We start from the raw sequence: 26,757 nt of genomic DNA, 5'->3' as shown, positions 1-26,757 counted from the left end.
TAAGACAGGAACGGCTAGTCAACTGTTGGGGTAAAACTGTAAGCGAAAAATTATGTTTAGGAAGAACAAGGGAGGTAAAGGGTGTTTAAGGGCGGGGTTACGCAACTGGCAGGACATAGGTATCACTGTGAGAATAGGGTTGCGAAATACCAACATGTCACATGAAAGAAGCTAGCTAACAGTAATATAATTAAGTTGTTTGTGAAAGAAGCTAGCTAACGGTATAATAATATAATTAACTTGTTTTTGACAGAATGTGATTAAGGGTTGCTAAGGTATCGGATTGGCCAAAGTTGAAGGATGCTAAAGTACCAGATTGGCCAAGGAATTAATGTAATAACTGCTGATATGGTACCTTTCCTGTTTTTAAACTGTATAAAAGAAGCTCGGCTACTATTGTAAAACCAAGAAGCTGGCAGCTAAGACCACGGGGTCCACTGTTCTTCTTCTCCCAGAGCACTCTGTACATTAAACTGTGCATTTTTACTTCTCTCAAACTATTTGGTTGTGTGAGTTTATTCACATAAGTCTAAGCTGGGTAACGCGTCGACCTCGTATATCACTTGGCACGCTCATGCTACAATTAGACCCTAACAAATTGGTGTAGTCGGCAGGATCAGCTCGGAGGGCGCCGGAGCACCCAGAGGTGATCTCGGGTGAGTAGTCAAATTTTTGACCATCCATCAATTAGCAACGCTAGACGGGTGACACCGGAGCACCGACTGATCAAAAGAACAAGAAAGGGGTTTGACGAGAGGTGAGAATTCACAGTTAACTGAAAGTTTGTGGTATTCTTTGTTTGTTTGTATCTCGTAGGGCATTTATAAGGATCATAAGGTAAAACTCATAGACGTCGCTTACTACCTTCGGGGTTGGACCGGCAGAAGGTCCCGGGGAACCACCGATACATAGGTTGCACGTACGCTCGCTTCTCTTTGTGAGGCGGACGTACCTCTGACAACACAGGGTAAGGAGAGGATTTACAAGATGACAGGTAAGGGTCAAACATGAGGGCCTTCGGGCTCCCTTAGTAATCAGTATATGGCTGATAGGAGAACCCTAATAAAAAAATGCGGAGAGATGGATGGGATACGAGTCAGACATTGGTAGCACAAAGGGAATGGTGGGAAAAGGAGAAAAAGGACAAGACTAAAAAGGCAGGAATACTCTTGGTCCACCAATTGGTTGGCTTACAAGAAGCCATTGAAAAATGTAAGATTGGAATAAAAGAAAGAGATAGTAAGTTAGAAGCCAAAGACGTCAAAATTAGGGAACTAGAGAAGAAACTCGAGTATTTAGAATCAAGCAAAAATACGTATGGAATGATGGCAGTATTGGGAGATATGGGAGAACCCGTCCCACCCTATGAAGAAAAAACAGCCGCCACGGCCCCAAGTACGGGGGAAGAGGCAGGAATTGAAACATTTGCCATGGCCCCTGTGGCACGGGGAGGCACGATAGCCGCCCCCTCTGCAAAATGGACACCATTCACGCCAGGCGATAGACAACAGATAATGCAATTTTTGGGATCATTAAAACCCCGCAGCAATAATAGAGAGTTCTGGAAAAACTTAGAACGAACATGGCAAAGTCACCAATTACATACTAGAGATGTACATCAATTAGTGAGAGCAGCCTGTCCCGCGGACAGATGGTGACTTATGGGGCAGGGAGCCGCACCACCTACCCAATTTAGGGATGGCCAGTGGGCACTTCAATTGCCTCACACTACTGAAGTAAATGCATTGCAGGCAATTTTTATACCATTTAAGGCAGAAGTACAAAGGGTGTTGGGGGCAGCACAGACAAACTGGAATAAAATCACAGCTTGTAGACAACAAAAAGGAGAAGGGTCTTCTGAATTTGGTGAACGATTGTTTACGATATACGAAGAGAGTTCGGGCCAAATTAACCCCCAAATGGAAGACCCTGCCTTTGTACAATTATTTAAAGATGGGTTGACAACCGAACACCAAAGGATCCTAAAAATGGGAGTTGTGGCTGCTAATACCTATGATGCAGTTGTCCAATGGGCATGCTCTGTAGATGCCCTGGAGGCCCAACAATCCCACGCGGTCCGTATCAAGCAAGAAAAGGTAGCAGCCGTACAAGGAAACGGCCAGGAAGCACGACCCAAAATGAAGGGAAATTGTCACAATTGTGGGAAACAAGGACACTTTGCTAAAGAATGTAGAGCCCCGCGACAGGAATGCTCATTTTGTAAAAAGAGAGGTCACACATGGGAAAAATGTTATAGTAGATTAAATCAAGAACAGGGAAAAATGACCAGTGATGAATACCGAGAACTCCAAGCCTTTAGGGATGCTCGGGACGGAGGGCACTGACATGCAGCGGCCCCCGTAATTAAAGATAAGGGAGATAGTAGAATTTATGTGTCCGCACTAGTAGGGGGCCGACAGTGTAACATGCTAGTGGACACTGGCGCATCTATGTCTAGAACCGATTTACCTTTACCCATCACAAAAACTAACATTTATTTGACCGGATTAGGGGGAACAAAGACCCCCGCCTTTTTAAGTACAGTACAAGTGGTCGAATTAGATGGCCATTTGATCCCGATGAGATTTTGTGTGTGTAAAAATAATGAAGGAACTATAATGGGAAATGACCTTATGAGGGAATATAAAATCTTGATTGACTGTCATAAAGGAAAATTGATCTGGCCTAGACAGGATGGAAGTAAAACTGAAGTAAACCAATACGCTGCAAATTGCACTAAAATAGCAACTGCTAAACCTCTTTTCTGGGATTGGAAATTAGAAACTGGTAATTTTGGAACAATATGTAATGCCGTAAAAGGCGTATGGGCAGAGGATAAATTAGATACCGGAAAAGTAAGAATGGAACCAATTAAAATCCCTGGACCAGAGCATAAACCGCATGGACAATACCCAATAAAACCCAAAGCTAAGAAAGCAATTACGGAAATAATTAAAACATTGGAAGAACAGGGAGTAGTGCGTAAAACGGAAAGCACAACCAATTCCCCTACCTGGCCGGTAGGAAAACCCGACGGAACTTGGAGATTAACTATTGACTATACCGCTTTAAATAAAGTAACACCAAAGTTACATCCTATTGTAACAAATCCAGCGACAATATTAAATGGGTTAAGCGCAGAACATAAAGTTTTCACTGTATTAGATATTGCAAATGGATTCTGGTCATTACCTTTGGACCCAGAATCCCAGGAGAAATTTGCGTTCACTATAGGAGATACGCAATACACATGGACCCGCTTGCCACAAGGGTTCCAGAACAGTCCGGCTATATTCCATAGAGTCATGCAGTCTCTACTGGAGACAGTTGACCTCCCGAAGGGAAGTACTATTCTACAATATGTGGATGACCTCCTCATTGCTTCAGAGAAGGAGGAAGACCACACTTGTGCACTCTATTTGGTGTTACGAGCACTAAATAGTAAAGGGTTTAAAGTGAACCCCAAAAAAGCGCAAGTTGGGAAATCAGAAGTAACCTATTTGGGCCATAAAATTTCGCAAGGAACTAAAACAATGCCAGAAGATAGAAAAGCGGCTATACGGGCTATGCCCAGACCCAGTACAGTTATTGGAGTTAGGAAAGTATTCGGACTCTTTAACTATAGTAGGAACTTCATCCCCAACTTTGCTAAAATAGCGGAGCCAATACAAAGATTAGTAAAAGGAGGAAAAGCGACCCTCGATCAGATAGAATGGGGATCGGAACAAGAAAATGCGTATACCGAACTAAAAACTGCCTTAACATTAGCTCCAGGATTAGGATTACCCAATATAGGTAAGCCATTTCACATCTATTGTGAAAATGAAGGAGGCTTCTACGCTGCGGTAGTCACTCAAGACCACGGGGGTGATAATAGACCGGTAGCCTATTATTCCACACGACGATGTCCGGCAGCAGCCGGACTTTCTCGGTGTGTAGCTGCCCTGGATTGTGCAGCATGGGCGGAAAAAGTTAGTGAACCCATCGTAATGACAAGAGAAATTATCCTCCATACCAAACACACCTTGGTAGAAATGTTAAATACCGGAAGATTGTCAGTTTCAAATATGAGGAGGGCAAGATGGGAAGCCGTATTAGTACCAGCGGATAAATCAGTACGAATAATTCGGGACACCGGAGTTAACCCAGCCGCAGGAATGTTAAACGAAGGAGAACCACAAGTGTGGGGATATAGATAAGGAAGCTGAGGAAAGTTGGATGAAGGAAGGAGCTTTGGATCAGACAGAAGAGGTCTTCTATGTAGATGGATCCCGCAAATATATTAACGGCTTACCTAGAACAGGCTGGGCAATAGTGGACAATACTCTTAAAACAGTAAAATCCGGGCGATTAGAAGGACTATCCGCACAGGTTGCGGAGATAGTCGTCCTAACCAAAGCCCTTGAATTAGCAGAAGGAAAAACTGTCAATATTTATACAGATAGCCGGTACGCCTTTGGGGTAGTACACGACTATATGACAGCCTGGGGAAGACGTGGATTTGTAACCACTACTGGGGAACCTATTAAACATCAACAACGAATAAGAGCTTTATTAGACGCGGTGGCAAAACCAAGTAAGGTAGCCGTTATAAAAATAAAGGCACACCAGAAGGCCCCAGAACAGGGTAACCCTGACTGGCTAAATTGACAGGGTAATCAGGCGGCCGATTTGGCGGCCAAGGCAGCTCTAGAATTAGAGGAAGAGGAAGACAGTTATCCCATAGGGAGCGTACAAATGGAAGAAATTGAAATACAGAAATTGCAGAAAGATACCCCGCCAGTAGAAAAGGATGAATGGAAACAGAAAGGGGCAGTACAAGGATCAGATGGAATCTGGAGGAAGGATACTAAAGTATTAGCACCAGAGTGTGTAAGGTTAACGTTACTGGATTTGCATCATGGCCTGACGCATTCAGGACGAGATGCCATGCAGGAAGCTCTCTCGAGATTGGTGGTGGCCTGGAATGGGAAGAGATATAGCAAAACACTGTCACCGGTGTGTGACGTGTGCACAATATAATCCAGGCAGGCCTGTAAAAATTAGAATGGCACATCAGCCTCGACCTAGGGGACCTTGGGAACACTTACAAATTGACTTTACTGGCCCCCTGCCATCATCACACGGAAAAATATATTGTTTAGTACTAATTGATCAGTTTACAAGGTGGGTAGAGGCTTTTCCTACCCAAAATTGTACCGCATTAACAGTTGCGCATCTTTTGGCAGAAGAAGTTATCCCAAGGTGGGGAGTACCATTGCAAATAGATTCTGATCAAGGAACGCACTTTACTAGAACAGTGGTAAAACCATTTGCAAATTGATGGGAATCAAACAGAAATTCCACATACCCTACCACCCCGAAAGCTCCGGGATGGTAGAGAGAATGAACAGAACTTTGAAATTAGCTCTGGCCAAAGCTATAGCCGAAACTGGAAAAACATGGGTGGAGGTGTTACCCATAATATTAATGAAGTTGAGAGCAACTTCCAATCGTACCACTGGACGAACCCCTTATGAACTAATGACAGGACGAGCAATGCAATTACCAGAAGGCATTATAACAGGTGGAGCAGATGTGGGGCCCTTAAAAGACAGGCTAAAACGATATGTGTTGGAACTAAGTAACCAACTAAAAGAAATGAGGGTGGGGGTTAGGAACCGTCAACAGGAAAGGGACGAGGAGCTGAAATTACAAATGCTCCCCGAGGTTCCACGCGCTGGATCTAAGGTAATGTTAAAAAACTTACCTGGAAAACCGGGATTTGCCCCAAAATGGTCTGGACCCTATGAGGTTATAATCAGTGGAGACACCTGTGCCTGTCTGGACATAAGGGGTGTAGGAAAATGGAAACATTGGACCCAATTAAAAGTCTTTGGCCTAGAAATTGAGTTGCCTTAGCGCCGCTTTTGAGGCGCTAGAGGGACTAGCGCCAGAGTTATGGCCAGTTCAAAAATTCCCTGGGGCCCTAAAGCGGCGTTGCACCGGTAGCGCTGCGCCGGCACCGATGACGTCATCGGTGTGCGCAGCGTCCCGGTTGCCATGCCGACGGGCCCCAGCGCCGAAATTCAGTTGCGGCCGCCTCGCCCGTGGCAGCCGCAACTAAGACTCTGGCAACAGAGTCTTACATGACTTTGCGCCGGCGCATTAAAGGCCCCGCGGCGGCCGGCCGCTTTCCCGCCGGCCGCCTGGCCGCAGCTCCCTCCCCGGACTTCCCCCCCGCCCCCCCGGAACAGAAGCAAGCCCGGCACTTGTCCGAGGTGCCGGGCTCATTTTTAAAAAGATTTTCGCGGGCCGCGGCCGGGTGCAGCCAGCTCCTCCTTAAGGGAAGGAGGAGGCCTGCACTTCCCGAACCTGCCGCACCGCAGCGGGCGCCGCAGCGCCGGAATAGCGCCGAACTTCAGCGCGTAGCGCCAGTTTTCAGGCGCAAACAGCTCTCAGCAGCGCCGGCAGCCGTTTGGGCGCAGAACTATTGAATTTTGGGCCCGACCAGCGCGACTTAGCTCCGGCACTAACTTCCGGCGCTAAAGCCCTGGCTGCGCCAAAACTCAATTTCTAGGCCTATAACCCATAAATTGTTCCCGAGAGAAAAAAAACATGTAATTTAAACCTACAAATTGAATACTGCAAGCAAAAGGTGACAGCCCCAAAACAACATGAGGCTGTTAAGTGTTTTATGTATAGTTGCGTTAATTGGTATTGTCACGGAAGGTATACTTAACTCCCACATGAAAAGGGAGCTGCATGTAAATACGTTTTTATATATGTCATATAAGTATGCCAAACTGAGTGGGATAGATGCCTGTTGGGTATGTAGCCATACTCCCACTCATGCGAAAGGAGGGATACCCTTGCGACAAATACCCTTGAACCTCACAGATATGGCAGAATGGATAATTAATAAAAATCATACGAAACAGAAAAATACCAACTTATCCACCTTCGGAAAAACATGGGAACAGAAATGGACTAGCCTAAGGAATGAGTTCCGGGGGGGAGGATATTCGTTAGAAAATTTTAAAGAATGGTATAAGCCAACATATGATTATACAAAAGAACCCCCCTTTTTAGTCCTTACCATTACGTCAGGAAAGGGCCAGCCGATCGGGGAGATATGTTGGGAGCGCGGTACAGAACAGACTGAAGGGATCAGAATTGATGTGGGAAAAAGTCATTGTATACAAAATTTTACCACATATAATGCAGGAAATTCCATGGAAAGCTGGTGGTTCAATACTACCAATTTGATGAATTTGACCAATAATAAACCATGGAATGGGACCAGGCGAACAGATACTGACAACCAGATGGGTTTTACCATCTTCCGCGCCAACATAAACCCCGAACAACCGGGACAGATAATGACAGCCTATAATGGGACATACTTCATATGCGGTCATAGAGCATACCCCTGGCTACCAGAGAATTGGGCAGGATCATGCTATTTGGGGTATGTAGTACCATACGTACACCACATAAAGGAATTGAAAGACCACCACAAGCATAGTCGTACTAAAAGAGAACTTCCCACCTGGTAGGTGGTACTAGGAGCTATGTTCCCCACAGCTGGAATAGTGCTTACTTCTCAAGAAATATGGTTATTGGCAACCATAATTGAGGGAGTAGCCAATGACATGGCTGAATCCCTGAGCGAGATGAGTGCTGAAATGGTAGCCCTAAGAACTGTTGCCCTACAAAACAGAATGGCACTAGATTACCTACTAGCTGCACAGGGAGGTACATGTGCCATGATCGGAGCAGAATGCTGTACATACATCCCAGACAGTTCTGAAAATATTACCAACCTAGCGGACCATATTCAAAAACAAGTAGCTTTGCTCCATCAATCCAATATTGGAGGCGAATGGTTTGATTGGTTACTGGGAGGATCAGGCTGGGGTGCTTGGCTAATGCAAATGATATTGATCATAGTTGTGATATGTATACTGCTGTGCTGTGCATTGAGTATCATTAAAATGTGCTGTCAAACTGCTGTGAAAGCTGTGCTGCCAGTAGCTTCTGTCAAAGAATACACCGACCTCCTGCCCAGAAATACGGGTGAAGAAGAAGAAACGTATGATGACGTGGCCGGAACAGCCGGTTCTCACGAGATGAGTCACTGGTTGTAAACCAACCCTGTGAAGAAACGAAGAACGATGGTCATCTGGGAGCAAGAGGATCGTGCTCCAGGACCAAAAGGAGGGGCTATTGGAGGAAAATTTAAAATGGCACCGTAGTGCCTGCTGAAATACTTGACATTCATTGACATTTTGCAGACACTGGCATAACAGACAGCTGACTTGATCTGCTTGCACCAACTTGTGATATCACTTGTACAGACGTAAGACAGGAACGGCTAGTCAACTGTTGGGGTAAAACTGTAAGCGAAAAATTATGTTTAGGAAGAACAAGGGAGGTAAAGGGTGTTTAAGGGCGGGGTTACGCAACTGGCAGGACATAGGTATCACTGAGAATAGGGTTGCGAAATACCAACATGTCACATGAAAGAAGCTAGCTAACAGTAATATAATTAAGTTGTTTGTGAAAGAAGCTAGCTAACGGTATAATATAATTAACTTGTTTTTGACAGAATGTGATTAAGGGTTGCTAAGGTATCAGATTGGCCAAAGTTGAAGGATGCTAAAGTACCAGATTGGCCAAGGAATTAATGTAATAACTGCTGATATGGTACCTTTCCTGTTTTTAAACTGTATAAAAGAAGCTCGGCTACTATTGTAAAACCGAGAAGCTGGCAGCTGAGACCGCGGGGTCTAATGTTCTTCTCCCAGAGCGCTCTGTACATTAAACTGTGCATTTTTACTTCTCTCAAACTATGTGGTTGTGTGAGTTTATTCACATAAGTCTAAGTTGGGTAACGCGTCGACCTCGTATATCACTTGGCCCGCTCAGGCTCCAATTAGACCCTAACACTCTGCTCAGGGAAAAACAACCACTGAGGCCATTAAGATCACCAGGCCTGTGACTTGGGGTGGGTGTAGCCCTTTATAAAAAGCACCCCACGATGGCGACCACATTATCGCCGGTGATGGGGCCAGCAAGGTCATACGCAAGTGTGGCAGCCACGGCCACAGCTGCTCCCACTACTTCTGCTGCCCCGTCACCTTTCCGCCTCATCACTCAAAAACACGGGGTGAAGAGCTACACTCACCCCAACATGACTATCGAGGCGTGCGTGAAGGCCATGGCTGGGGTTGTCGGCCCTTCAGCCATCATCGCCGCCTCGAAAATGTACGGCAAGGCTGTGTTCTTCCTGGGGTCGGAGCGGGCGGCGTCCCTGGCCGTAACCAAGGGGCTCACCGTTGGCGGGACCTTCCTGCTGGTGGCTCCTCTCGAGGCCACCGCGCAGAGGATCCTCTTGTCAAATGTCCCGCCCTTTGTTTCGGCTGAGCTCCTCCTCCCCCACCTACGTCAACTGGGGGAGGTGAGGTCGGGGATCACACCGATCCCGCTCGGATGCAGGTAGGCCAGCCTCTGGCACGTCTTCTCCTTCCGGCGCCAGCTTTTTGTTCAGCTGGCACGGGAGGAGGACACCGAGGGCACTTTTGTCGTGTGCCATGAGGGGGCTGCACACTGCATCTTCTGGATGTTAGATGGTGTGCGGTGCCATGCCTGTAAGAAGGTGGGGCACGTACGAAAGAACTGCCCCGCCTCCAAGGCTGTCAGAACATCTGAGGCGGCCAAGGCTGGTGCCATTGCCGCTCCTCCCCCCGATCCTGTCCACGCGTCCTCAACACCTGATGCGCGGTCGACGTCGGAGGACAACGCCATCATGGCCTCCGGCAGGGGGGGAGGGAGAGCGACCACGCGGAGGGAAGGTGCAGAAGAAGATGAAGCACCTTAGGGCGGGTCACCTCGGTGAGCACACGGATACAGATGAACTGCTGGAACTTACGCCCGCATACCTTGCGCTGGTGGCGGCGGAGTCTCGGAGTTTGGGGGGCCTCGTGCCCGGGCCCGTGATCGCAACCGCTGAGGCGGAAAAATCAAGACCTGTGACCGGGCTCGGGCTCAAGGGACCCGAGCAACCCGCTCGATGGGAGGGAGCGGAGGAGGAGGCCTCGGTAGGTATGGAGGTCTCCCAGCCTTCGTGTCCCTCCATAACATAGAAACATAGAAGATAGGAGCAGGAGTAGGCCATTCGGCTCCTCGATCCTGCTCTGCCATTCAATGAGATTATGGCTGATCATCCAAATTCAGTACCCGGTCCCTGCTTTCTCCCCATACCCCTTGATCCCTTTAGCCTTAAGAAATACATCCAACTCCTTCTTGAATATATTTAATGAACTGGCCTTCACTGCCTTCTGTGGTAGAGAATTCCACAGGTTCATCACTCTCTGGGTGAAGAAATTCCTCCTCATCTCTGTCCTAAAAAGCCTACCACTTGTCCTTAGACTGTGACCCCTGGTTCTGGACTCCCCGACCATCGGGAACATCCTTCCTGCATCTAGTCTGTCCAGTCCTGTCAGAATTTTATAAGTTTCAATGAGATCCCCTCTCATTCTTCTAAACTCCAGCGAGTACAAGCCCAATCGACCCAATCTCTCCTCATACGTCATTCCTGCCATCCCAGGTATCAGCCTGGTGAATCTTCGCTGAACTCGTTCCATGGCAAGAACATCCTTCCTCAGATAAGGCAACCAAAACTGCACACAATACTCAAGATGTGGTTTCACCAAAGCCCTGTACAACTGTAGCAAGACATCCTTGTTCCTGTACTCGAACCCTCTTGCTACGAAGGCCAACATACCATTTGCCTTACTTAACCGCCTGCTGCGCCTGCATGCTTATCTTCAGCGACTAGTGCAGAATGATACCCAGGTCTCGTTGCACTTCCCCTTCTCCCAATCTATTGCTATTCAGATGATAATCTGCCTTCCTGTTTTTGCCACCAAAGTGGATAACCTCACATTTATCCACATTATACTGCATCTGCCATGCTTTTGCTGAATCACCCAACCTGTCCAAATCATACTGGAGTTTCTCGGCATACTCCTCACAGCACACATGCCCACCCAACATTGTGTCGTCTGCAAATTTGGAGATATTACATCTAGTTCCCTTGCCTAGATCCTTAATATATATTGTGAATAGCTGGGTTCCAAGGACCGATCCCTGCGGTACCCCACTAGTCACTGCCTGCCACTCAGGAAAAGAGCTGTTTATTCCAACTCTTTGCTTTCTGTCTGCCAACCAGTTCTCTATCCAAGTCAATACCTTGCCCCCAATCCCATGTGCCTTAACTTTACACGCTAATCTCTTATGCGGGACCTTATCGAAAGCCTTCTGAAAGGAAAAATAACAAAAAGGAGGCGCGAGTCCCTGGGAGAAAAGAAGGACCACGAGAGACAATGACCCTCCTCGTGGAGGGACTCGTCGCCCATCGTGGGTGCTGCGTCCCCCCTACCGTTACCGTCATCTGTATTCGGCAGGAGTTGCCTGTCCCTCGTGAGGGTATGACAGATGAGTCTGTCCCGCCTGCGCCTCCCGGGGATGGGGAAGAGACCCTCTGCGTGGGGGGGACCGTGGATCTACCCGCGGAGGAAATAACACAAGAACCATTGCATCTCGCCATGTCTGGCGCCCTGGAGACTGGGGTGGGCGAGGCCGGTGAGGCTGGGCTCGCCCAGGACAGTCCGGACCATTCCCAGGTGCTGCTTGACGTGGCCGAGGAATGTATCAAGCTCCCCAGTCCGCTGGGTCGGTGGCTGATGGCGGTGAGGGGGAAGGCCCCCTGACTCCGTCTCCGACGCTGGCGCCGGGGGTGTTGGGGGAAATGGGGATAATGTTCTCCCCGGTTTCCCCATGCACCCCGGTGCCTGGGGCGGAGGGGGGCCCCGAACCTCCGCCGCCTGACCCGGCACCTCCGGAGGAGCCCAGGGAGGAATCCTCTGCCGCCGATCCTGGGGGTGGGATCGGGACAGAGGCGGGGCCGGCTGATGACGACCTCCCAGAGGAGGACGGGGACCCAGCAGAGAGCACCGAGGACGAGTCAGATTCCGTCGCCAGTGAGGTGGCGGATACCCTCGTGCCCCCCTCCGGGTCCCCCCTCATCCCCGTTGTGGAACTACGGGACTTTCTGGCTGCGTGCCGGGGTCGCCCTGGCAAAATCCAGCTGGCCCTAGACAGATGGTCAGATCTGGCGCTGCTTGTCGGCTCCATCCATGCTGCTGTCAAATCCATGGGCGCGGACGAGCGCGCGGGGCTGCGTGAGCAGCGTCAGATCAACAAATTCCTCGCTGGGCTGCTGAGGGAGTGGCAGTCGCTCTCCCTCCTCCCATTAGGTTAAGTGGAGGTTGCACTATAGAAACATAGAAGATAGGAGCAGGAGTAGGCCATTCGGCCCCTCGAGCCTGCTCCGCCATTCAATGCGATCATGGCTGATCATCCAAATTCAGAACCCAGTCCCTGCTTTCTCCCCATACCCCTTGATCCCTTTAGCCTTAAGAAATATATCCAACTCCTTCTTGAATATATTTAATGAATTGGCCTCCACTGCCTTCTGTGGTAGAGAATTCCACAGGTTCACCGCTCTCTGGGTGAAAAAATTCCTCCTTTCTGTCCTAAATGGCTTACCCCTTATCCTTAGACTTTGACCCCTGGTTCTGGACTCCCCGACCATCGGGAACATCCTTCCTGCATCTAGTCTGTCCAGTCCTGTCAGAATTTTATAACTTTCAATGAGATCCCCTCTCATTCTTCTAAACTCCTGTGAGTACAAGCCCAATCGACCCAATCTCTCCTCATACATCATTCCTGCCATCCCAGGTATCAGCCTGGTGCATCTTCGCTGAACTCGTTCCATGGCAAGAACATCCTTCCTCAGATAAGGCGACCAAAACTGCACACAATACTCAAGGTGTGGTCTCACCAAGGCCCTGTATAACTGCAGCAAGACATCCTTGTTCCTGTACTCAAACCCTCTCGCTACGAAGGCCAACATACCATTTGCCGCCTTAACCGCCTGCTGCACCTGCATGCTTACCTTCAGCGACTGGTGCAGAATGACACCCAGGTCTCGTTGCACTTACCCTTCTCCCAATCTATTGCCATCAAGGCTGCTCCTCAACTCTTGGTTACACTTTAGCCCCACGCTCCTAATCTTTGCCCGCCCGGTGCGGAGGGGGATGGGTAAGTGGGAGGATCTTCTCCTGGACCTGCTCTTGGGGCCTGGTGAAAACAGCAATTTGTAGGTCCAGGATGGGCTGGGCCCATGGGGGGGGTCGCTCTGGCTGCCTGCCTCTCTACCTCAAAAAAAGCCTTGACCCCGCCCCATTGCCCCATCTCCAACCTCCCTCTCCTCTCCAAAGTCCATGAACGATTTTTCACCTCCCAAATCCGAGTCCACCTTTTCTGGAAATCCATGTTTGAATCCCTCCAATCAGGTTTCTGCCCCGTCACAGTACCGAAACAGCTCTTATTAAAGTCATAAATGACATCCTATGTGACTGTGACAAAGGGAAACTATCCCTTCTTGACCTGTCTGCAACCTTTGACATGGTTGACCACACCATCCTCCTCAACACCTCTCCACCATCGTCCAACCCAGTGGGAATGCAGTCGCCTGGTTCCATTCTTATCTACTCAGTCGTAGCCAAAGAATTTCCTGCCATGGCTTCTCTTCCTGCTCCAGCACTGTTACCTCTAGTGTCTCCTAAGGCACTATCCTTGTCCCTCTCCTATTTCTCATCTACCTGCTGCCCCTCAGCGACATCATCTGAAAACACAGCGTCAGTTTCCACATGTACGCTAACTACTGCAATGAGGAGGAATTTCTTCACTCAGAGAATTGTGAATTTTTGGAATTCTCTACCCCAAAGGGCTGTGAATGCTGAGTCGTTGAGTATATTCAAGGCTGAGACAGATAGATTTTTGGACTCTAGGGGAATCAAGGCTTATGGGGATCGGTCGGGAAAGTAGGGTTGAGGTCGAAGATCAGCCATGATCTTATTGAATGGTGGAGCAGGTTCGAAGGGCTGTATGGCCCACTCCAGCTCCGAATTGTTATGTTCTTATGACAGCCAGATCTATCTCACCACCACCTCACTCAACCCCTCTGCTGTCTCTAAATTGTCAGACTGCTTGTCCGGAATCCAGTTCTGGATGAGCAGAAATTTCCTCCAACTAAATATTGGGAAGACTGAAGCCATTGTCTTCAATCCCCATCACAAACTCCGTTCCCTAGCTACCGACTCCATCCCTCTCCCTGACAACTGTCTGAGGCTGAACCAGACTGTTCACAACCTTGGTGTCGTATTTGATTCCAAGATGAGAGCTGACCACATTTCCGCACCATCACTAAGATGGCCTATTGGTACCTCTGTAACATCGCCCGACTCCACCCCTGCCTCAGCTCATCCGATGTTGAACCCCTCATCCATGCCTTTGTTACCTCGAGACTTGACTATTCCAATGCACTCCTGGCTGGCCTCTCACATTCCACCTTACATAAACTTGAGGTCATCCAAAACTCGGCTGCCCGTGTCCTAACTTGCACCAAGTCCCGGTCGCCCATCAACCCTGTGCTCGCTGGCCTACATTGGCTCCCGGTTAAGCAGCGCCTCAATTTTAAAATTCTCATCCTTGTTTTCAAATCCCTCCATGGTCTCGCCCCTCCCTATCTCTGTAACCTCCTCTAGCCCCACAACCCCCTGAGATATCTGCGCTCCTCTAATTCTGCCCTCTTGAGCATCCCTGATTATAATGGCTCCACCATTGGCAGCCGTGCCTTCAGCTGCCAGGGCCCTAAGCTCTGGAATTCCTTCCCTAAACCTCTCTGCCTCTCTACCTCTCTTTCCTCTTTTAAGACACCCCTGAAAACCTGCCTCTTTGACCAAGCTTTTGGTCATCTGCCCTAATATGGGCAGATGCCCTAATTTTGGTCATCTGCCCTATTATCTGGCTCTGTGTCAAATTTTGATTTCTAACGCTCCTGTGAAGCACCTTGGGACATTTTACTATGGCAAAGGCGCAATATAAATACAAGTTGTTGTTCCGCAGTCTTCTCCGTGCCCAGGTGGCTCTGGAGAGGGAGCAGGCGGTGTCCACTGGTTCACTTGATACCTTCCTCGACCGGTGGGCACCTCAGGGTACAGAGTGTCTCTCAGATACTGGCAACAATATTCTGGTTTATTTGGGAAGGTTCCCTTTGCTTTTGGAGGGACTTTGTTGCTTATTTTGGTTTCTTTTAGTTTCATTGGACCACATGATTTAGGGAACAAGAGAGGAAAGAATGTTCCATAGAAACTAGAATTGTCTGTTCTGAATTTCTATCCTGCACTTACAGTGATGACTTTTGTAAACTCCTTTTTACAGGGTATTAGAAGGGGAGGATTTACAGTCAGGAAACTCAAACCAAACATCACATCAAGATCTGACAGAGTCACTCGATTCATCAGGACCTGAATATCATCGGCCTTTGAATGTGGAAAGAGAAATGTTTGTTTGTTCTGTCTGTGGGAAAAGATTTCAAACATCAGTGTGACTGGAAAAGCAGTGAGACACACACACCCGAGTGAGAGTGTTCCAGTGCACTGACTGTGGAAAGAGCTTTAACCAGTTACACAGCCTGAAAAAACATCACACCGTTCACAGCAGGGAGAAACCGTACACGTGTTCTGTGTGTGGACGAGGCTTCAACTGATCATCCAACCTGGAGAGACACAAGGACACCCGCACCATGGAGAAACCGTGGAAATGTGGGGACTGTGGGAAGGGATTCAGTTAACCGTCTGAGCTGGAAACTCATCGACGCAGTCACACTGGGGAGAGGCCGTTCACCTGCTCCATGTGTGGGAAGGGATTCACTCAGTCATCAAACCTTCTGACACACCAGCGTATTCACACTGGGGAGAGGCCGTTCACCTGTTCAGTGTGTGGAAAGGGATACTCACAGGAATCCAAACTGCTGACACACCGGCGAGTTCACACTGGGGAGAGACCATTCACCTGCTCTGTGTGTGGGAAGGGATTCACTAACTCCTCCAGCCTCACTGCTCACCAACTTGTTCACACTGATAAGAGACCTTATAACTGTTCAGACTGTGAGAAGAGCTTTAAAAGCACAAGTTATCTGCTGAAACACCAACGCATTCACACTGGGGAGAGGCCGTTCACCTGCTCTGTATGTGGGAAGGGATTCACTCGGTCATCCACCCTGCTGAGACACCAGCGAGTTCACAATGACTGCAGAGGGTGGATTCTGCTGTTATTGTTGCTATTAATCACACCCAGACAGTTGGCGGTTGTGTCTGATGTGAATAACCCCTACTGGACATAACATGTGGCCTGCAGCATCTCTCTCACCTTCGATGTGTGAATAGAGCATCGCGCCTGCAAACAGGTCACGGCCCAATCCTCTCGCTCTTTACTGACAGGAGAAAGTCTGTTCTACAACTAGAGGAGGAGGTTATGTAAACACTGAATGTTGGTAATCACACGTAGACTTGAGCTATTTGATAAACGGGCTGTTCAAAGCAGTTAACGTGTCAGCTATCAAAGGAATTATTCTTAAAGTAATCTCACCAATTTATAACCACCGACTCTGGTCCCTGTTGTAATTAATACTCAGCATCCATTAGTGTTGATTGACAGCGATTCACTGAATAGCCTGGGTAACCTTTGCTGCTTGTTTTGTTAAGATACTCTTCACTGTATAACTGCTGGGTGACTCTGATTACATTTATACTTGTCTGTAAAGCATCCCTGTGTCCAAATGTAACCAGAAGTTGAGAGTTGTTACCAATAAACGGAGTTGAGGGCGTGACTTGTGGTCTGGCTTTCTGGTGATTTGTGAAGAAAGTGTTGATTCACTCACTCAGCAGCTTGAGGGGAAGCAGACTGAGGTTTAATAAACTGAACTCACCTCGACCCGACCTGGGTTCAATGTGAAGCAGTTCAGGGAGTCAGGCATCTTTCACCCCTAGACCTACGCTGGCAGGTAAAACCCCAGACTGAGGTTTAATAAACTGAACTCACCTCGACCCGACCTGGGTTCAATGTGAAGCAGTTCAGGGAGTCAGGCATCTTTCACCCTTAGACCTACGCTGGCCGGTAAAACCCCAGACGGTTCCTCAGTAAGGATTCCTCTGGCTCTCGCCATATATTTGTCAGGATACCGAAACCCAGCTTTCTTACCGTCCACTCCTGGAGGCCCCACTCCCTGAGTTTACAACCTTCAGCCGGGTCAGTGCTGGAGTTCCGCAGTGGGAGTGATCCCAGAGTATCTGTCGGGATCGCACCCCCGTGGATGTTCCCAGTCGTGTATTTTTAGCTTTCCTGGGACTAACACACACACATCAATAAAACAGGGAATTCCTGTAAACAGGCCACAGGTCCTTCTTTATCTGGAGATCAAATGTCTGTTGTATAATTGCCCACCATCTTGGTACAGGAACAAAGAGTGGGCGGGGCTTCAGGGTCCCAGTGACCAGGAGAGACAATCATTGACTCATTGATTTTATTCTCACTCTGCACACAGGGAGTTTCTCACCACCCCTCCTGAAGCCTCTTGCGACTTTACCGTTTAATCCCAAAGAATTGTATTGGAGGAGACAGAGGGTTAGAATCCCCATGTACAGTCCCAGGGTTAGAATCCCCATGTACAGTCCCAGGGTTAGAATCCCCATGTACAGTCCCAGGGTTAGAATCCCCATGTACAGTCCCAGGGTTGGGATCCCCATGTACAGTAACAGGGTTAGAATCCCCATGTACAGTCCCAGGGTTAGAATCCCCATGTACAGTCCCAGGGTTAGAATCCCCATGTACAGTCCCAGGGTTAGAATCACCATGTACAGTCCCAGGGTTAGAAACCTCATGTACAGTCCCAGGGTTAGAATCCCCATGTACACTCCCAGGGTTAGAATCCCCATGTACAGTCCCAGGGTGAGAATCCCCATGTAGAGTCCCAGGGTTAGAATCCCCATGTACAGTCCCAGGGTTAGAATCCCCATGTACAGTCCCAGGGTTAGAATCCTCGTGTACAGTCCCAGGGTTGGAATCCCCATGTACAGTCCCAGGGTTGGAATCCCCATGTACAGTCCCAGGGTTGGCATCCCCATGTACAGTCCCAGGGTCAGAATCCCCTTGTACAGTCCCAGGGTTAGAAACCCTTGTACAGTCCCAGGGTTAGAATCCTCGTGTACAGTCCCAGGGTTGGAATCCCAATGTACAGTCCCAGGGTTAGAATCCCCATGTACAGTCCCAGGGTTAGAATCCCCATGTACAGTCCCAGGTTTAGAATCCCCATGTACAGTGCCAAGGTTGGAATCCCCATGTAAAGTCCCAGGGTTAGAATCCCCATGTACAGTCCCAAGGTTAGAATCCCCATGTACAGTCCCAGGTTTAGAATTCCCATGTACAGTCCCAGGGTTAGAATTCCCATGTACAGTCCCAGGGTTAGAATCCCCATGTACAGTCCCAGGGTTAGAATTCCCATGTACAGTCCCAAGGTTGGAATCCCCATTTACAGTCCCAGGGTTAGAATCCCTATGTATGGTCCCAGGGTTGGAATCCCCAATGTACAGTCCCAGGGTTGGAATCTCCATGTACAGTCCCAGGGTTAGAATCCTCATGTACAGACACATGGTTGGAATCCCCATGTACAGTCCCAGGGTTGGAAACCCCATGTACAGTCCCAGGGTTGGAATCCCCATGTACAGTCCCAGGGATAGAATCCCCATGTACAGTCCCAGGGTTAGAATCCCCATGTCCAGTCCCAGGGTTGGAATCCCCATGTACAGTCCCAGGGTTGGAACCCCTTGTACAGTCCCAGGGTTAGAATCCCCGTGTACAGTCCCAGGGTTAGAATCCCCGTGTACAGTCCCAGGGTTAAAATCCCCATGTACAGTCCCAGGGTCAGAATCCCCATGTACAGTCCCAGTGTCAGAATCTCCATGTACAGTCCCAGGGTTGGAATCCCCATGTACAGTCCCATGGTCAGAATCCCCATGTACAGTCCCAGGGCTGGAATCCCTATGTACATTCCCTGTGCTGGAATCCCTATGTACAGTCCCAGGGTTGGAATCCCCACGTACAGTCCCAGGGTTGGAATCCCCACGTACAGTCCCAGGGTTGGAATCCCCATGTACAGTCCCAGGGTTAGAATCCTCATGTACAGTCCCAGGGTTAGAATCCCCGTGTACAGTCCCAGGGTTGGAATCCCCATGTGCATTCCCTGTGTAGGAATCCCCATGTACAGTCCCAGGGTTGGAATCCCCACGTACAGTCCCAGGGTTGGAATCCCCACCTACAGTCCCAGGGCCGGAATCCCCATGTACAGTCCCAGGGTTAGAATCCCCATGTACAGTCCCGGGGTTGGAATCCCCATGCACAGTCCCAGGGTTAGAATCCCCATGTACAGTCCGAGGGTTAGAATCCCCATGTACAGCCCCAGGGTTAGAATCCCCACGTACAGTCCCAGGGTTAGAATCCACATGTACAGTCCCAAGGTTAGAATCCCCATGTGCAGTCCCAGGATTAGAATCCCCATGTACAGTACCAGGGTTAGAATCCCTATGTACAGTCCCAGGGTTAGAATCCCCTTGTGCAGTCCCAGGGTTAGAATCCCCATGTAAAGTCCCATGGTTAGAATCCCCATGTACAGTCCCAGGGTTAGAATCCCCATGTACAGTCCCAGGGTTAGAATTCCCATGTACAGTCCCAGGGTTAGAATCCCCATGTACAGTCCCAGGGTCGGAATCCCCATGTACATTCCCAGGGCTGGAATCCCCATGTACATTCCCTGTGTTGGAATCCCCATGTAAAGTCCCAGGGTTGGAATCCCCACGTACAGTCCCAGGGTCAGAGTCCCCATGTACAGTCCAAGGGTCAGAATCCCCATGTAGAGTCCCAGGGCTGGAATCCCCATGTACATTCCCTGTGTTGGTATCCCCATGTACAGTCCCAGAGTTGGAATCCCCACGTACAGTCCCAGGGTTGGAATCCCCATGTACAGTCCCAGGGTTAGAATCCTGATGCACAGTCCCATGGTTGGAATCCCCATGTACAGTCCCAGGGTTGGAATCCCCATGCACAGTCCCAGGGTTAGAATCCCCTTGTACAGTCCCAGGGTTAGAATCCTCGTGTACAGTCCCAGTGTTAGAATCCTCATGCACAGTCCCAGGGTTAGAATCCCCATGTACAATCACAGGGTTAGAATCCCCATGTACCGTCCGAGGGTTAGAATCCCCATGTACAGTCCCAGGGTTAGAATCCCCATGTACATTCACAGGGTTAGAATCCCCATGTACAGTCCCAGGGTTAGAATCCCCATGTACAGTCCCACCGTTAGAATTCCCGTGTACAGTCCCAGGGTTAGAATCCCCTTCTAAAGTCCCAGTGTTAGAATCCCCATGTACAGTCCCAGGGTTAGAATCCCCATATACAGTCCCAGGGTTAGAATCCCCATGTACAGTCCCAGGGTTAGAATCCCCATGTACAGTCCCAGGGTTAGAATCCCCATGTACAGTCCTTGGGTTAGAATCCCCATGTACAGTCCCAGGGTTGGAATCCCCATGTACAGTCCCAGGGTCGGAATCCCCATGTACAGTCCCAGGGTTAGAATCCCCATGTACAGTCCCAGTGTCGGAATGTCCGTGTACAGTCCCAGGGTCGGAATCCCCATGTACATTCCCTGTGTTGGAATCCCAATGTACAGTCCCAGGGTTAGAATCCCCATGCACAGTCCCAGGGTTAGAATCCCCATGTACAGTCCCAGGTTTAGAATCCCCATGTACAGTGCCAAGGTTGGAATCCCCATGTACAGTCCCAGGGTTAGAATCCCCATGTACAGTCCCAAGGTTAGAATCCCCATGTACAGTCCCAGGGTTAGAATTCCCATGTACAGTCCCAGGGTTAGAATCCCCATTTACAGTCCCAGGGTTAGTATTCCCATGTACAGTCCCAGGTTTAGAATCCCCCTGTACAGTCCCAGGGTTAGAATTCCCATGTACAGTCCCAAGGTTGGAATCCCCATGTACAGTCCCAGGGTTAGAATCCCTATGTATGGTCCCAGTGTTGGAATCCCCAATGTACAGTCCCAGGGTTGGAATCTCCATGTACAGTCCCAGGGTTAGAATCCTCATGTGCAGACACATGGTTGGAATCCCCATGTACAGTCCCAGGGTTGGAAACCCCATGTACAGTCCCAGGGTTGGAATCCCCATGTACAGTCCCAGGGATAGAATCCCCATGTACAGTCCCAGGGTTAGAATCCCCATGTCCAGTCCCAGGGTTGGAATCCGCATGTACAGTCCCAGGGTTGGAACCCCTTGTACAGTCCCAGGGTTAGAATCCCCGTGTACAGTCCCAGGGTTAGAATCCCCGTGTACAGTCCCAGGGTTAAAATCCCCATGTACTGTCCCAGGGTCAGAATGCCCATGTACAGTCCCAGTGTCAGAATCTCCATGTACAGTCCCAGGGTTGGAATCCCCATGTACAGTCCCATGGTCAGAATCCCCATGTACAGTCCCAGGGCTGGAATTCCTATGTACATTCCCTGTGCTGGAATCCCTATGTACAGTCCCAGGGTTGGAATCCCCACGTACAGTCCCAGGGTTGGAATCCCCACGTACAGTCCCAGGGTTGGAATCCCCATGTACAGTCCCAGGGTTAGAATCCTCATGTACAGTCCCAGGGTTAGAATCCCCGTGTACAGTCCCAGGGTTGGAATCCCCATGTGCATTCCCTGTGTTGGAATCCCCATGTACAGTCCCAGGGTTGGAATCCCCACGTACAGTCCCAGGGTTGGAATCCCCACCTACAGTCCCAGGGCTGGAATCCCCATATACAGTCCCAGGGTTAGAATCCCCATGTACAGTCCCGGGGTTGGAATCCCCATGCACAGTCCCAGGGTTAGAATCCCCATGTACAGTCCGAGGGTTAGAATCCCCATGTACAGCCCCAGGGTTAGAATCCCCATGTACAGTCCCAGGGTTAGAATCCACATGTACAGTCCCAAGGTTAGAATCCCCATGTGCAGTCCCAGGGTTAGAATCCCCATGTACAGTCCCAGGGTTAGAATCCCTATGTACAGTCCCAGGGTTAGAATCCCCTTGTGCAGTCCCAGGGTTAGAATCCCCATGTAAGGTCCCACGGTTAGAATCCCCATATACAGTCCCAGGGTTAGAGTCCCCATGTACAGTCCCAGGGTTAGAATCCCCATGTACAGTCCCAGGGTCAGAATCCCCATGTACAGTCCCAGGGTCGGAATCCCCATGTACAGTCCCAGGGTCAGAATCCCCATGTACATTCCCAGGGCTGGAATCCCCATGTACATTCCCTGTGTTGGAATCCCCATGTAAAGTCCCAGGGTTGGAATCCCCACGTACAGTCCCAGGGTCGGAGTCCCCATGTACAGTCCCAGGGTCAGAATCCCCATGTAGAGTCCCAGGGCTGGAATCCCCATGTGCATTCCCTGTGTTGGTATCCCCATGTACAGTCACAGGGTTGGAATCCCCACGTACAGTCCCAGGGTTGGAATCCCAATGTACAGTCCCAGGGTTAGAATCCTGATGTACAGTCCCAGGTTTAGAATTCCCATGTACAGTCCCAGGGTTGGAATCCCCATGTACAGTCCCAGGGTTAGAATCCCCTTGTACAGTCCCAGGGTTAGAATCCTCGTGTACAGTCCCAGTGTTAGAATCCTCATGCACAGTCCGAGGGTTAGAATCCCCATGTACAGACCCAGGGTTAGAATCCCCATGTACATTCACAGGGTTAGAATCCCCATGTACAGTCCCAGGGTTAGAATCCCCATGTACAGTCCCAGGATTAGAATCCCCATGTACATTCACAGGGTTAGAATTCCCGTGTACAGTCCCAGGGTTAGAATCCCCTTCTAAAGTCCCAGGGTTAGAATCCCCGTGTACAGTCCCAGGGTTAGAATCCCCATGTACAGTCCCAGGGTTAGAATCCCCATGTACAGTCCCAGGGTTAGAATCCCCATGTAATGTCCCAGGGTTAGAATCCCCATGTACAGTCCTTGGGTTAGAATCCCCATGTACAGTCCCAGGGTTGGAATCCCCATGTACAGTCCCAGGGTTAGAATCCCCATGTACTGTCCCAGGGTTAGGATCCCCATGTACAGTCCCAGGGTCGGAATCCCCATGTACAGTCCCAGGGTTAGAATCCCCATGTACAGTCCCAGGGTCAGAATCCCCATTTACAGTCCCAGTGTCGGAATGTCCGTGCACAGTCCCAGGGTCGGAATCCCCATGTACATTCCCTGTGTTGGAATCCCCATGTACAGTCCCAGGGTTGGAATCCCCACATACAGTCCCAGGGTTGGAATCCCCACGTACAGTCCTAGGGTTAGAATCCCCATGTACAGTCCCAGGGTTAGAATCCCCATGTACAGTCCCAGGGTTAGAATCCCCATGTACAGTCCGAGGGTTAGAATCCCCATGTACAGCCCCAGGGTTAGAATCCCCAAGTACAGTCCCAGGGTTAGAATCCACATGTACAGTCCCAAGGTTAGAATCCCCATGTGCAGTCCCAGGGTTAGAATCCCCATGTACAGTCCCAGGGTTTGAATCCCTATGTACAGTCCCAGGGTTAGAATCCCCTTGTGCAGTCCTAGGGTTAGAATCCCCATGTAAAGTCCCACGGTTAGAATCCCCATGTACAGTCCCAGGGTTAGAATCCCCATGTAGAGTCCGAGGGTTAGAATCCCCATGTACAGTCCCAGGGTTAGAATCCCCATGTACAGTCCCAGGGTCGGAATCCCCATGTACAGTCCCAGGGTCAGAATCCCCATGTACATTCCCAGGGCTGGAATCCCCATGTACTTTCCCTGTGTTGGAATCCCCATGTAAAGTCCCAGGGTTGGAATCCCCACGTACAGTCCCAGGGTCGGAGTCCCCATGTACAGTCCCAGGGTCAGAATCCCCATGTAGAGTCCCAGGGCTGGAATCCCCATGTACATTCCCTGTGTTGGTATCCCCATGTACAGTCCCAGGGTTGGAATCCCCACGTACAGTCCCAGGGTTGGAATCCCCATGTACAGTCAGAGGGTTAGAATCCTGATGTACAGTCCCATGGTTGGAATCCCCATGTACAGTCCCAGGGTTGGAATCCCCATGCACAGTCCCAGGGTTAGAATCCCCTTGTACAGTCCCAGGGTTAGAATCCTCGTGTACAGTCCCAGTGTTAGAATCCTCATGCACAGTCCCAGGGTTAGAATCCCCATGTACAATCCCAGGGTTAGAATCCCCATGTACCGTCCGAGGGTTAGAATCCCCATGTACAGTCCCAGGGTTAGAATCCCCATGTACATTCACAGGGTTAGAATCCCCATGTACAGTCCCAGGGTTAGAATCCCCATGTACAGTCCCACCGTTAGAATTCCCGTGTACTGTCCCAGGGTTAGAATCCCCTTCTAAAGTCCCAGGGTTAGAATCCCCATGTACAGTCCCAGGGTTAGAATCCCCATATACAGTCCCAGGGTTAGAATCCCCATGTACAGTCCCAGGGTTAGAATCCCCATGTACAGTCCCAGGGTTAGAATCCCCATGTACAGTCCTTGGGTTAGAATCCCCATGTACAGTCCCAGGGTTGGAATCCCCATGTACAGTCCCAGGGTCGGAATCCCCATGTACAGTCCCAGGGTTAGAATCCCCATGTACCGTCCCAGTGTCGGAATGTCCGTGTACAGTCCCAGGGTCGGAATCCCCATGTACATTCCCTGTGTTGGAATCCCAATGTACAGTCCCAGGGTTAGAATCCCCATGCACAGTCCCAGGGTTAGAATCCCCATGTACAGTCCCAGGTTTAGAATCCCCATGTACAGTGCCAAGGTTGGAATCCCCATGTACAGTCCCAGGGTTAGAATCCCCATGTACAGTCCCAAGGTTAGAATCCCCATGTACAGTCCCAGGGATAGAATCCCCATGTACCGTCCCAGTGTCGGAATGTCCGTGTACAGTCCCAGGGTCGGAATCCCCATGTACATTCCCTGTGTTGGAATCCCAATGTACAGTCCCAGGGTTAGAATCCCCATGCACAGTCCCAGGGTTAGAATCCCCATGTACAGTCCCACGTTTAGAATCCCCATGTACAGTGCCAAGGTTGGAATCCCCATGTACAGTCCCAGGGTTAGAATCCCCATGTACAGTCCCAAGGTTAGAATCCCCATGTACAGTCCCAGGGTTAGAATTCCCATGTACAGTCCCAGGGTTAGAATCCCCATTTACAGTCCCAGGGTTAGAATTCCCATGTACAGTCCCAGGTTTAGAATCCCCATGTACAGTCCCAGGATTAGAATTCCCATGTACAGTCCCAAGGTTGGAATCCCCATGTACAGTCCCAGGATTAGAATCCCTATGTATGGTCTCAGTGTTGGAATCCCCAATGTACAGTCCCAGGGTTGGAATCTCCATGTACAGTCCCAGGGTTAGAATCCTCATGTACAGACACATGGTTGGAATCCCCATGTACAGTCCCAGGGTTGGAAACCCCATGTACAGTCCCAGGGTTGGAATCCCCATGTACAGTCCCAGGGATAGAATCCCCATGTACAGTCCCAGGGTTAGAATCCCCATGTCCAGTCCCAGGGTTGGAATCCCCATGTACAGTCCCAGGGTTGGAACCCCTTGTACAGTCCCAGGGTTAGAATCCCCATGTACAGTCCCAGGGTTAGAATCCCCGTGTACAGTCCCAGGGTTAAAATCCCCATGTACAGTCCCAGGGTCAGAATCCCCATGTACAGTCCCAGTGTCAGAATCTCCATGTACAGTCCCAGGGTTGGAATCCCCATGTACAGTCCCATGGTCAGAATCCCCATGCACAGTCCCAGGGTTGGAATCCCTATGTACATTCCCTGTGCTGGAATCCCTATGTACAGTCCCAGGGTTGGAATCCCCACGTACAGTCCCAGGGTTGGAATCCCCACGTACAGTCCCAGGGTTGGAATCCCCATGGACAGTCCCAGGGTTAGAATCCTCATGTACAGTCCCAGGGTTAGAATCCCTGTGTACAGTCCCAGGGTTGGAATCCCCATGTGCATTCCCTGTGTTGGAATCCCCATGTACAGTCCCAGGGTTGGAATCCCCACGTACAGTCCCAGGGTTGGAATCCCCACCTACAGTCCCAGGGCTGGAATCCCCATGTACAGTCCCAGGGTTAGAATCCCCATGTACAGTCCCGGGGTTGGAATCCCCATGCACAGTCCCAGGGTTAGAATCCCCATGTACAGTCCGAGGGTTGAATCCCCATGTACAGCCCCAGGGTTAGAATCCCCATGTACAGTCCCAGGGTTAGAATCCACATGTACAGTCCCAAGGTTAGAATCCCCATCTGCAGTCCCAGGGTTAGAATCCCCATGTACAGTCCCAGGGTTAGAATCCCTATGTACAGTCCCAGGGTTAGAATCCCCTTGTGCAGTCCCAGGGTTAGAATCCCCATGTAAGGTCCCACGGTTAGAATCCCCATGTACAGTCCCAGGGTTAGAATCCCCATGTACAGTCCCAGGGTTAGAATCCCCATGTACAGTCCCAGGGTCAGAATCCCCATGTACAGTCCCAGGGTTAGAATCCTCATGTACAGTCCCAGGGTTAGAACCCCATGTACAGTCCCAGGGTCAGAATCCCCATGTACAGTCCCAGGGTTAGAATCCCCATGTACAGTCCCAGGGTTAGAATCCCCATGTACATTCCCAGGGCTGGAATCCCCATGTACATTCCCTGTGTTGGAATCCCCATGTAAAGTCTCAGGGTTGGAATCCGCACGTACAGTCCCAGGGTC

At 49.9% G+C, this 26,757-nt stretch overlaps 2 protein-coding genes across 3 annotated transcripts in view; one reads left to right on the top strand and one right to left on the bottom strand.

The window, feature by feature from the left end:
- Nucleotides 1-26,757, bottom strand: part of LOC147119199 (uncharacterized) — a 137,619-nt gene that overhangs the window by 88,354 nt on the left and 22,508 nt on the right. The gene's annotated exons all lie outside the window — the stretch shown is intronic.
- Nucleotides 1,920-16,297, top strand: LOC147119200 (uncharacterized). Its single transcript, XM_085987063.1, has 3 exons — nucleotides 1,920-2,096; nucleotides 4,654-4,877; nucleotides 15,775-16,297. The coding sequence occupies exons 1-3, from the start codon at nucleotides 1,920-1,922 to the stop codon at nucleotides 16,295-16,297; spliced, it is 924 nt and encodes a 307-aa protein (XP_085843189.1).

The sequence above is a fragment of the Somniosus microcephalus genome, chromosome 4 (assembly GCF_052327205.1).
Source record: "Somniosus microcephalus isolate GS21.2 chromosome 4, FLI_Smic_1.0, whole genome shotgun sequence".
NCBI lineage: Eukaryota > Metazoa > Chordata > Chondrichthyes > Squaliformes > Somniosidae > Somniosus > Somniosus microcephalus.
Note: the sequence above shows the minus strand (reverse complement) of the source record. Positions and strands in the feature narration are given on the sequence as shown.

Bases quoted from the DNA above. Each gene is read 5' to 3' on its own strand.
- LOC147119200 (XM_085987063.1), top strand. From the start codon at position 1,920: ATGGAAGACCCTGCCTTTGTACAATTATTTAAAGATGGGTTGACAACC. The intron at 2,097-4,653 runs GTAGCAGCCGTA...CTAAATTGACAG, and splicing joins TCCGTATCAAGCAAGAAAAG to GGTAATCAGGCGGCCGATTT. The intron at 4,878-15,774 runs GTTAACGTTACT...TCATCGACGCAG, and splicing joins TTAGCACCAGAGTGTGTAAG to TCACACTGGGGAGAGGCCGT.